Source organism: Podarcis liolepis (assembly GCF_965112155.1).
Source record: "Podarcis liolepis genome assembly, chromosome: 5".
Taxonomy (NCBI): domain Eukaryota; kingdom Metazoa; phylum Chordata; class Lepidosauria; order Squamata; family Lacertidae; genus Podarcis; species Podarcis liolepis.
Window position 1 is genome coordinate 58,505,886 of NC_139556.1, and position 12,529 is coordinate 58,518,414.

Sequence of the window (12,529 nt, forward strand, 5' to 3'; positions counted from 1 at the left end):
TTGCTTTAAAGGGGGGGGGAAAGTCAGTCAATAAACAGTGATTTCTGGCTAATGGCAGATGCAGTGATTGTTCACCACAAGGGTGCTCAAACTTATTCTGAGTGATTATTACAGCTCCCTTCTGATGCCCCCTAACCCATGGCCCACAGCCCAGTTTTGGTAGACTGCTCCAGAATGTGGAGGTTCCACTCTTCTCAGACGGCTCTCAGCAGCGTCCTCCTGAGCAAGAAGCCTGCCAGCAAGCGACTCGCCCTTTCTCCTTCAGCACACCCAGAGAGGGCAAACAAATGTTCTACGCTCAGCCTCAGGTGCATTGCTGGGGCCAGTTCCTGCCTGCAGGCACATGTCCCCCACCCCTTAGCACCTCACCTGGAGAAAGGCCCTGCTGGTGGGAGGAAGGTGCCTTAACAAGAAGCCGGCCCAGAAGAGACAGGAGTGGTGGACACAGGTTGAGGTGGTGAACAGTAGGGCGGCACTATCAAGAGCAGCTCCTCCCAGCTTGGGCAGAAGGTAGGAGCAGTTTCTTTCCTCACCAGCAGAAGCGTGGTGGAACTTTCCAACACCACCATGGAGGCTTCTGATGGCAGACTTCCTTCTCCATTTGCGGAGAGGGAGATTGATGGAATCCAACAGCCCCTTAGGTGCCTTTCACAAGTTCTTAGGATTTATCCCTTAGTGGATTTAACTGAATTAGAAGACGGGGTGGGATGGCACCTGCTTTCACCTGGCCTACATAATCTTTAACCAGACCGAAAAAACACTCAAAGAAGAAGGGTGTCACTGTGGGTGTCAGGCTATGTCTACATCCACAATTCAATGCAGTTCAATGGCAATGTGTAGAACACATCTGGCTTGCCTCTCCACTGAAAGCACTTAAGAACTGATTTGGATGTAGCATTGCTACAGTTTTCCTGCTTCACCTTACTGTGCACTGAAAGAATGCATTAGGAATTATGACTGCTGCCCACTATATGCGTGTGTCCTCCTGTTCCTGGTTCATTCTTTCTTCTACTTTTGTCTTTGTTCATTTGTTTGATATGGGTTGCTTTGCATGTGCTCAGTTTCTTAGCTATGGCATGAGAGATCAAAAACCCAGAGACTGATCAAGAAGTTTGAACGGCGTACAAACATTAACACCACCTTCATGTCCCAAAGGACAGTCCTCTCATGATTAAATGCAAATGAGCTGAGAGGAAACTATACATGAAGCATAAATGGAATATCTTGCAGATTGTGCTTTTCTCCAATTCAAGAACTGAGACCCGTGTCATGAGAAATGAAGGTCAGTGGCTGGCTGCTGAAACTTCAGAATAGCTGAATATGCTTCTTTTTTCTGTCAAGATGCCATCTATTGTCACAGTTCTGATAGAAGCCAGATGTGTGTTCCAGCAGTAAAACAGAAATGTACCTGACCATTCTCAAATTGTTGCCAGCACACATCCTCTCTGCTTTTCCTGTGTAGTGAAAATAAACACACAACCTGTGTGTGCTACACCATCCTATAAGCTCAGCAAATAGTCCCTGTTGTACACTCAGTGCTGGCTGCATTATTTGGGGGGGCCGTTGACACAGTACCTTCAGTGGGGCCCCACTTACCTGGAAGAATTAGGACATGCAAACTAGGAACTCCCTTAACTTGTATCAAGTCTTAATGGATACTTCATGCAAACTGGGAATGGCAGGATCCTCAACTGGTGAGTGGTCCTCTACTGGAATTGGGGCCGTGGCAAATGCCCAGCTTTACCATTCCCATGTACATTTGTGCAGGGTCAGTCTTTCAGAAGTGACATACTGCATTAACAGTTACACCTGGTTAATTTCCAAAGCAATTTTAAGTATTTTGAGACAAATTGTATTGCCTCGGCAATTAGTTTCCTAATCAGGTAATTAATAAGCAGAGTCCTTATGTCCATGTGCAATCACTGGGCTTGTCTGAAGCCAGAAATTCACTTGCTGTAATTTTTAATTTCTCTTCTTCCTCATTCAATACCTGGGAATTGATATACTCTAGGAAGCTTTGTTAGTGAGTACAAAATGTGAATAGTCAAGAAACAATGCTGCCTAGAGCTTCATACAAAAGTGCACATGATGTCCAGAACCTCCTAAGAGTCATGGTTCAGACATTATTTAAAGTTTCTCTCTAAAGAATCACTAGATTAGTCTGTACTAGAACAAGCTTGCTGTAGAATTAACTGGTGTGAGGCACAGCCCAGTACTTTCAACTTGTTTCCTGAAAACAAAGGGCAACCACAACAAACAGCAAAGCAATTCATAGCATCATTTACACAGCAAACATAGCAAAGAAAAGGGAAAGGAAGCAGTGTTTGGGAGAGGTGTGTGTTATGCATACAAGAAGAACTTCATTTTCCCCTCCTTGCTTCCTTTTCTCTCTGTTTGGAAAGCTTGGTGGCAGGAATAGTGGGATCCCATTCCCCCAGCAGCTCGCTACAGCATCTCCTCTGGCAGAAGACAGCCCAAAGAGGAGGAGGAGGAAGAAGGAGTGAGTGAGTGAGTGAGTGACAGCAAGATTAGGACTTTTCTGATCTGGAGCCTAATAGTTTGTTTCACCCCAGCTGTTCCCACAATTCAAAATTATTCTCAGACTGCTTTCTCCCACTAAAACAGTGCAAGTATTGTTATGAACATTGGCCAAGTGAAGCCAGTCACCCCTTTAGCTGGGGATTTCCAGGTAAACGGCTCAAGATGACTGGTACATGTATCTTCCTGGGAACTAGTTGTTAGATGGTGAAGTGACGCACATCCCTGGAATGTGAGAGCTATTTGGAGGAGGTGTTTTTGATTTCCCTCCATCCCCCACAACTGAAGAGAGGGGCTGTCGGAAGGTTTGCATATGAAAAACCTGCCCTTTTTTTCTTTTTTTCTTTTTTTGAGAGAGGCACAGAGTGATGGCTGAGCTGCTGATGAAAGGATCTCAGGGTGCCTCTGTGGTGTATTGCTGGACTCCATCATCCCTGACCATTGGGCCATGCTAGCTGACATTGCTGGGAGTTGGAAGTCCACTAATGTCTGGAAGTGCCACCTTGGCTAAACCCTGCTCCAGGGAACTAGTGCTGGGGTATTAGGGTCTAGTGTCTGCTAGAAAGGCTATGGTGCTTGCCTCCCACTTGTGTTCCATCTCCATATTTGTGAAGACATTAAATACTATAAATTATCAAAGTCTCTAGTGATCTCTTCCTGAAAAAGGAAGCCAAATGCAGGCAGCAGAATCGCTGAAACTTCTTGCTGCTTGGGGAAGCAAATGGGAACTGTGCATCTGCAATATGAAAACATATCAAAATGAGTTTCTCTCCTCTCATAGCAGTAATTTCATGGAGTGGAACTTTTGAAATACAAGTATTCAAAATAAAGTACATTTTATAACCATTCGGATAAAGTATGGTTTTTAACACCACCACATGCATGTAAACACCTTCTGTGTGTGTGTGTGTGTGTGTGTGTGTGTGTATATATATATATATATATATATATATATATATATATATATATATTTGCTTTCGTAGATTTTCACGGGTACAGGAATGCAGGTTTTGGTTTCTTCGGGTGTCTTCCCGTGTAAGAGTTGGGGTGTCTAGGCGACGTTTCGACGAGGTCCCACTCGTCATCTTCAGGCTGGTGCTTTCGGCTTCTTGTTACTGGAACAGAGCAGGATCTCAGTGTTTGAGTTCCTATAAATACTGTTGAGGGGTGTGGTGTATAAAGCCGAAAGCACCAGCCTGAAGATGACGAGTGGGACCTCGTCGAAACGTCGCCTAGACACCCCAACTCTTACACGGGAAGACACCCGAAGAAACCAAAACCTGCATATATATATATATATATATATATATATATATATAAAAACAAGGACAGCATAACACTTTCCCCCCCAGCCGCTTCTACTATTCAACTCAAAGTAACCTCAGATGTTCACTTGAAATCTGGCAAAGTCACAGGATTATAGCATAATCACTGGTAGCCCCCTTTTTAGTAAACGTTAACATTGCTTCAACATTCTTCCCAGGGTATTCTGTATCAGTTAATCCAGCCCTGAGATGGACTGATTTTAGAAAAGCAAACAAATACCATCTTTCAGACTATATAAAGGCCATGCTGTATATAGATATTTAAGAAGAGCCTTGGCATCTTCATCTCACAGCAATACTCAGTGGACCAAATGTGGGGGGGGGGGGATGATATCTACATCCTGGCACATTTGCAGCAGCGTCTAGAAACAATATATATTGGTCTATTTCAGTTGTCCTGTGTTTGTAGATTATTTACCCATTCAGAGCAAAATAGAATACTAAAATAACTGCATCTCCACAGTGCTGAGGTTAACATTTGGCATTATCAAGGTATTATTTATTTTAATGAGGCAGTGTTTTGAACTCGGGCAGTTCCATTTTTAGACATTTGCAAGTCAAATTGTATTTGTAAAATGTGCCTTGGAGGTGGACAAATATGCAGACAATTGGGGTCTGAGCTACAAATGCTGAGATAAATGGAATGGGGATCAGTTTAAATCCAGAAAGGTTAGGATATTATGATGTAGCAAACATACAAGATGGAAAAATTACAAGACACAGAGCAGCTGGGAATAAAACACAACAGATTCAATGTGGCCTGGGGGGTAAGGGTAGAGTGTGTGGTATAGAGAGAGATTTGACCCTGAGAGCCAAACAGAAAAACTTGGAGTAGATCCACACCATAAAGCATCTCCAGTGCACATTTAAAGCACATTACTTCGCCCATAGAATCCCGGGGAATGTGGTATCCCCCTCACAGAGCTACAATTCCCAACACCCTTAACTACAGTTCCCAGAATCCTTTGGGGAGTCATGTGTTTTACATGAGTGTTGACTGCACTTTCGATGTATGGTGTGAATCTGCCCTTGGTGGGCTGAATTTGGCCTGGGGGTCCGTCCCCCCGTACACCGATTTTCTGCTGTTAATGGTAAGTTTTCAAACTATAAATGAGGTGTTTTGTATAACTGGTAACGTAGCTGAATAACAAAATCTGCTGTTTGTCACCAACACTTTGTTGGTGGATATCATGTTTACAGAGTGAGGTTAATGCCCAAGTGGGAAGAATATGCATGCCCAATTGCACTGCCGTCAGAATCTTAATTCATTGTGAACCATGACCGGCAAGAAAATCCCTGGAAGATATGTGCAAGTTATTCACATCCATGCATGCATATTGCTGCAGCTTTTTCCTATGTAAACTAATAAAGGGGTAGGAAGGGAAATGAATTCTTGTCTATTTAAGACAACAAAACGTCAACAGTCCCAACTGTGGCATTTAAAATGTTGCTCAAGCTTCATAAATCAACCCAGAGGGCCAATTCACGTAGCTATAAAGATCATGGCAAAACGTAGCTTTTGGCAGCTCCCCACCAGGCAGAGTTTGCTGTATACATTTCAATCATCACTATGTGGAGTCTTGTGATGTCTCTGCAAACAAACTAAAATGCTAGTTTGTTGTAGAATGTGGTATTCCACACTTGGAATACTGTGCAAAGCCATGATCACCACATCTCAAATATAAGACTGCAGAGCTGGGAAAGGTGCAGAAAGGGGAAGCCAAAATAATGAGGGGACTGGAACAACTCCCTTATGAGGAACAATTACAATGTTTGGGGCTTTTTTAGTTTAGAGAAAAGGCGAGTAAGGAGGGATGTGACAGAGAGGTATGAAATTATGCTTGGTGAGAAGAATGTGGATATAGAGAAGCTGGTCTCCCTTTCTTATAATACCAGAAACTGGGGTTTATCCAATGAAACTGGAAGACTCAGGACAGTTAACAAGGACTACTGTATTTTTCGTCCCATAGGACGCTCCGTCCCATAGGACGCACCTAGTTTTTTTTTTGGGGGGGAAATAAAGGGGATTATTTTTTTTAAAAAAAAGAGGTAATTGTACAGGAAACATTTATCACAAAAGTTGGTTGTCTTGTTGCTTTTTTCATATTATGAAGAGTTATACAAGCACAAATCTCTGTGGCAAATAGTTACCTGATTTTTCTTCTTGGTAAAAAGAAGACATCCATAATAAGCACACATAAAATGGAGTGCCCTATGCAATGAGAGAAACATCTAATACTTAAAATTTGATTCTTATTTTTTAAAAAAACTCAGAGAGAAATGATACAGCTTTGTGATCAGAAACACAGAACTGGGAAACAAAACCCTTGGTGTCTGTTCCCGGCTCTGCTGAAGGCTGGCTGCATTTCCCTTGTATGTTATTTTCAATATCATTGCACTGCACTCCATTTATAAAGTGTATGTTTACTATGAACAGCTGTTATACTAGACAATAACTTTTAACCCGCTACCATAAATGGTATAATTGCAGTACCGTGTGCCTCCCTCCAAGACCAAATGTTAGCTTATAGGGTGGGAAACAAGTCATCTGCTTTCCACTCTACTAATGGCTATTGCTTCTGGCTGATCTCATGTTAAGGTAAATAGTCTTCTCTACCATCCAAAGAAGGGTTATTCATAAAATAATTATTGGGCAACTTCATTTTGTTCCTCCAGCTGGTTACCATGTTTGGCCTCATCCACACAGCTACAACACGAAGGTGGTCACTTAAGCATCACCAAAAAAAGGGGCAGCCAATCACCAGAAAAGGCACCAATTTGCATATTATTAAATATGCTGATTTATGCACACATTCAGAAATGAAGACTATAGTTTAATTAGAAATATAGTCTATCTCAGCACAGCAGGGAAGCCTGCTGTCAAAGTGCTAAACTTGATGGGATGAATTAACCTTCTTACGGTTCCTTATTTTTAAGCTAGACTTGGACTTCAAATAGAGGCCACTTTCAAAGAGAGGACCGTTTTCTGAAAGCCTTTGAAATAGGATTGTTCCCTGCAAATTAGAACATGTGTCTACCCTAACAAGACACCCAATGTTATTCCATCACTGGGAATTTATACTGAAAACATAGTCACAGCCACTCCTTCTACTCCTGAAGAACTACAGTGGTACCTCTGGTTGTGAATGGGATCCGTTCCGGAGCCCCGTTCGCAACCTGAAAGGAATGCTATTCATCGCTTCTGTGCATGCGCGTGACATCATTTTGCATTTCTGCGCATGCGTGAGTGGCGAAACTCGGAAGTAACCCTTTCCGGTACTTCCGGGTCGCTGCAGGACGCAACCTGAAAAAACGTATCATGAAGCAAACGTAACAAGAGGTATGACTGTATTATTAGGATAATAGATCACCTTCAGTAAACTTCAGAAGATAAAGTTCACTATTACTCCTAATGTTGGAAGTGCAAATATCTAGGTACCTTTTAAAAAAACTATCATAATGGATACGCTCTACAGCAATTACTTACTGAACCAAAATCAGTTATACGATAGGATTAAGTGGGGTGGGGGGAACAGATCCTTGATTATTTCTTCTTACTTACACCAAGTATATTCCAACGAAACATAGGGCAAAATAGTACAAATAGTACAGCATATACAAAATCCCCTATACAGTGGTACCTCGGGTTACATATGCTTTAGGTTACAGACTCTGCTAACCCAGAAATAGTGCTTCAGATTAAGAACTTTGCTTCAGGATGAGAACAGAAATTGTGCTCCGGCGGTGCAGCAGCAGCAGGAGGCCCCATTAGCTAAAGTGGTGCTTCAGGTTAAGAACAGTTTCAGGTGAAGAACGGACCTCCGGAATGAATTAAGTACTTAACCCGAGGTACCACTGTATTGTCCAAGTTTTTAAAAATGGGAACAAAAGTTGTTTGAATATGCAACTATAGCCCAAAATAACTTGCTTTAAGGGCATTAGAGGAGAGGCAGAAAGCACTCATTTGTAGTTAAATGATTTACGTTTATCAGTGATTGGTAAGACGGCTGCTGTAACATACACACTAATGTACTTAGGCTCATTTCAATATATTCAAATTGTATGCTCATGTAGGCATGTTGTGTTTCAAATCCATGTCACGTTCAGGTTATTTAGGTAATTTAAACTGAACATTTAAAAAACAGTGGTTGATAACCAGCACTGAACAAGTGGGTTTCCCATTCTTCTCGTCCCCTTTACAGTCTCTGCCCCCCTCCCCAGTCTGCTCCAGTGAGGCCTACAACCCTCCAGAGTAGATTTCAGGTGTGTAGGGACTTCAAGGGGAGGAGCAATCCATTCCACAAATGGTATTTGTTCCTCTAGTGGATTATATACCATGTAATATTCCTTCACTTTCCATATGCAAAGCATCAGCACTGTTTATACCAAGTTTAGTCTGCAATAGTCTGAACAGTTTCTGCCTGTTGTGCACCTATTCTGTATATGATGACAAGACGAGACTTAGGCAGCAATCCTAAACATACATACTAAGGGAATACCCCCTACTGAATATAGTTGAACTTATTTTTGAATATCCATACAAAGGATCATGCTGTTCAAAAGAATCAACCCCGACTCCTTTCATTATCATGGTGTTCCTTTCGTCATGCATTTTGGTTTTTTGAAATCCACCTCCTGTCTTTCTGATCTATTCTAGTCACATTCCAAAAATAATTAAAATCAATGGAAAACTGGAAACAAGAGTAAAAACGCATGCCAATATTCTACATATCCAGGGAAATTGCCTGAACAAAAAAGTTTTTAGCAGGCGCCAAAAAGAGTACAGTGAAGGTGCCTGCCTGATTTCAATAAGCAGGGAGTTCCAAAGATTGATTTGTTACAAATGCTGAATGAGTATTATGTCGTACCTGTAACAATGCCAGTTCCGCAGATTTAAACAGTCAAGTGGGCGTATATGGAGTAAGGCAATCTTGCAGGTAAAAATCTAGCTGGTCCCAAGTTGTTAAGGGCTTTTTATACTAACATCAGCAGCTTGAATCTGGCTCGGTATTAAATTGGCAAACAGTAGAGATTTCTGACCACAGGTGTTATATGTTGACAGGGACTCACACCTGTTAGCAATTGTGTTGCAGAATTCTAAACTAACTGCAGTTTCTGAGTCAAACAAAAGGGGAGTCCCAGAGCTCCCTGGAAAAAATAATATCAGCTATTTTCCTGTTCTTGATTATGCAACACTGCAATGAAACATAACACAAACTGTTTGGGGGATATTTTACTACCATTGCCAGAATGTAGGTGTATCTCATAGTAGCAAAATGCCTCGTATAGTGGTGTCAGAAGAAAAGAGCCACTTCATCCACTTTCTTCAATCAAGTTCTCTTTTAAAAAACCCAAGGGACTTTCCACTGACTGGCTGAGACAAAAAAAGCACCCCACTGACAAAGATCAAAGATTTCTTGGGTTTCTTAAAAATGTCCCATGCTCTTTTGGGGGGGCATGTTTTCAGAATGAAAATATTGTACAGGTTTTGCACATTTGTTTCCCTGGATCAGTCTTTATCTGAAAAGTTTTACCCCAACATTTCCCATTGGCTGGGACAAAAAAAGCACCCGGTAGCAAAAAATCAGTAAGATTTCTTTGTATTTTTGTTTATGTTTGAGGTGATTTTTTCCTTCTAGTAAATGGTAGATGGCTGAAATTTGAGACACTGTTTACTTCTTTGTAGGTGACAATGCTCTAGAACTTATTTTATAGCTCTACTTCTGAGTAAATTCTGCAAGGAAGAATGAACCTGGGCTAGGATTCTGTGCCAGTTAAGGAGACAAGATAAATTGGAAAAGGCAAACCGGGACAACCTCTAACCCAGTGGATTAGTCTGCGTAATCCAGAACGTACTGTAAATCAAGCAGAAAGCAGATGCATTACAAGAAGATTCCTACAGCACAGATAGCTTCATATGAATTGAGTGAGTACACAGGCCCAAAGACATGGAAAAGCAAGCCTCCATGTCCCCAAAATCCAGACTTATGAAGCAATGAAATCTAGTGGAAATCTCTTCCTGATCCAAGATATGAAAATCAGCCAGGACTCTTTGCAAGTAAATTTTATCGATTGAGTCTTCCATGGAAAACAATTGTAGCTGGGCACCATTCCATGCCATGCAACCAACCTCCTATTTCAAACTGTAGCAGTATCTTATGCCCCAAAGAAAGATGCCCCCTTCAGAAACATATCCAACTCCAACTTGAACCCAGTGAGGTTCTTCATTCTCTTGCTTCTGTAAGACTCTTAAAAGTTCTTGTTTTTTATTTCTAGCATGGTTTTTCATAAGTGGTCAGTTTGTAGCTATTATTTATTGTATATGTAGATTTCTTTATAGTTATTTCCCCTCTATGGTGGTAGATTTAGTATGTCTCTGTACCTCATATTTCCTAAGCTAAGTTTTCCCCCTCCCCAGAATGAATAAAGTAATGAATAAAGAATAAAGTAATTTCGTTGTCCCCGAAGGGGGCAATGACAATAAAGATATTCTTATTCTTATTCTTATAAAGCCAAGAGAATGAAAGCAGTGCAGTTGTTGGGTGTCTACGCTACACAGAAGTAGCCATTGACTGCTGCATCCAAGTAGAATCATATACATTTACACAGACCCATGGGAGTATTTATTCAGTCAAGATTTCCCCACCCCGCAAAGTTCACCAACAGATTAATAGTTTTAAACAGCAGAAGAAAATCCAACCCTTCTTGCTGGATTTCTCATTTTTGTTATGACAATATGTAAACGTTATTTTGCAAACAATACGTGACCTGTGATAGCTGGGGGGGGGGAAGGGCAGAAACTTGGTTGGACAATGAAAAGCAAACGATTAAAACTTATCAGAATCCACTGCAAGTGATAAATAAATAAGTTAGTAGGCTGGTTTACTGTTTGAAGACTGTAATGAAGTATGGAAACACAACAAATGAGAACAATCCTACCAACATCTCATATTGGAAAACAAAATTATATATCATATGCACTGTCACAACTTCTGTACAGTTTCAATATAAACCCACTCTGTTATTTTCCTGTTTTGAAACTGAGTTATGGGCCCCCATGAACAAATATTTTAGATAAAAAGCACTTTATCACTCAACATAAAAAAGTTTGAAGAGAAATAATAACCCAAAAGAATAAAGAGGTTTTGTATGAACCATCCAGTCACAGTTAAGCCCTGTCTGTCCCCATCAACTTTGATGAAAATAAGTTAGGCGTTTGCTTAACTCTTTCACTGAAATCAATGAGTCTGAAATTATGGTAGCATCATGCCCATGATAGCACCCATATAGGTTCCCTTCGCTGAATCATATAAAAGCATGCAGACGCCATATGATTTTGTCCCACATCCTAAAGTTTTTCATTCTCTGCATTAACCTGTTTGGAACACTGCAATACTGCACCCTCGTCTCCTATGCATTCCAGTCCATTATCCTACAAAGACATGCAGCATACTGTACTAAATGGATTTACAATGAAGCAGCCTTTTCAAGCCTCCAGCTGTGCTGTAAACCAAATACAGTTTTAGACGCAGAGCGCAAAATCCCACTATCGGAGGAATTTTAAAAAGATGAAACCCTGATCCATTTTCTCAAATGAATGTTTCCTCTGAAAGCCCTGTAAACTGTCTTGCCTTCATGTCAACGCCACAAACTGTTCTCTCTCTCTCTCTCTCTCTCTCTCTCTCTCTCTCCCTACAGGGTATCAGAGCAGGAAGCAGTGATCTGCAGACAAATATTTGTCCGAAGCAATAAAACAAAAGCGACATATGGAATTAGATCAGATAAAACACACACACACACACACACACACACACACACACACAGCCATCTAAGGATTCTGCATTTAAAAAGAACATCTCTGGCAAGAAGATTTCTCTTTAAAGGAAAAGGCACCAAGTGAGAATCAGTTAGGAGAGACTACAGCTTCTTTGCTGTAGCTCGCTTACCTTTCTGAGCCATATTGTCCCCTGCTGCGGAAGGGTTAGGCAAAGGGCATGAAATCTACCCAACATTAAGAATTTGCTGTCTAAACATCAGTGCTGCTGGCCAGCTCCTTACCGTATAGTGTGCTTCTGGTTAGCTGTCCCCCCATCGTACTGCGCAAGGTGGCTTGGCTACCTTGCAGTTTCTCCTCTCACTGGGCAGAGATGCAGAACTCTAAGTGTGCGATCATTGTCAGCACGCAAGACACAGGCACACTCCGACACAGAGGGATTTAATGACTCTCACATAAATAACACACTCATGAACACACAACAGAAGCCTGCAATCAGCCTCCACCCACTTTCCAACCCTCACAGGCTCAGCAATAAGCAGAGGCATATGTCATGATTATTTACATAAGGAGGAGACTTGTGACTCCAAAATAGCTAGAGAAAACTCAAAGCATTTTACAGACACAGACACATACAGTATCGCAGCCCCAAAGAAACTCAAGGGCACCTAAACATGCCCTGTCCCTCAGCCTTTATTCTGGTTTCTCTAATCTGGGATCGCAACTCTGATAAATCGTTAGGAAAAATATAGTTGATTTCTTGGCTGTTGAAAGCAGTGGCTGCATGCCTGTTTCTAAACCCCAAGGTACCCTTGCTTGCAAGCAAAACAAAGCCTTTGTCTCTGTGAATTTCACTGCAAACACAAAACAGATTTATTTAGAAATCTTAAGT

At 41.4% G+C, this 12,529-nt stretch overlaps 1 protein-coding gene across 2 annotated transcripts in view; it reads right to left on the reverse strand.

Moving 5' to 3' along the window:
* The window catches only part of NEURL1 (neuralized E3 ubiquitin protein ligase 1), a 131,740-nt gene that overhangs the window by 56,373 nt on the left and 62,838 nt on the right, over positions 1–12,529 (reverse strand). The window contains exon 1 of one of the 2 annotated variants that reach the window (XM_083505075.1): positions 11,922–12,158. The exons of the other annotated variant lie outside the window; for it this stretch is intronic. Within the exon in view, the coding sequence (XP_083361201.1) occupies positions 11,922–11,955 (34 nt within the window). The 5' untranslated portion in view covers positions 11,956–12,158. Of the gene's footprint in view, positions 1–11,921; positions 12,159–12,529 lie in introns of those variants that run through there. 2 annotated transcript variants of the gene reach the window in all.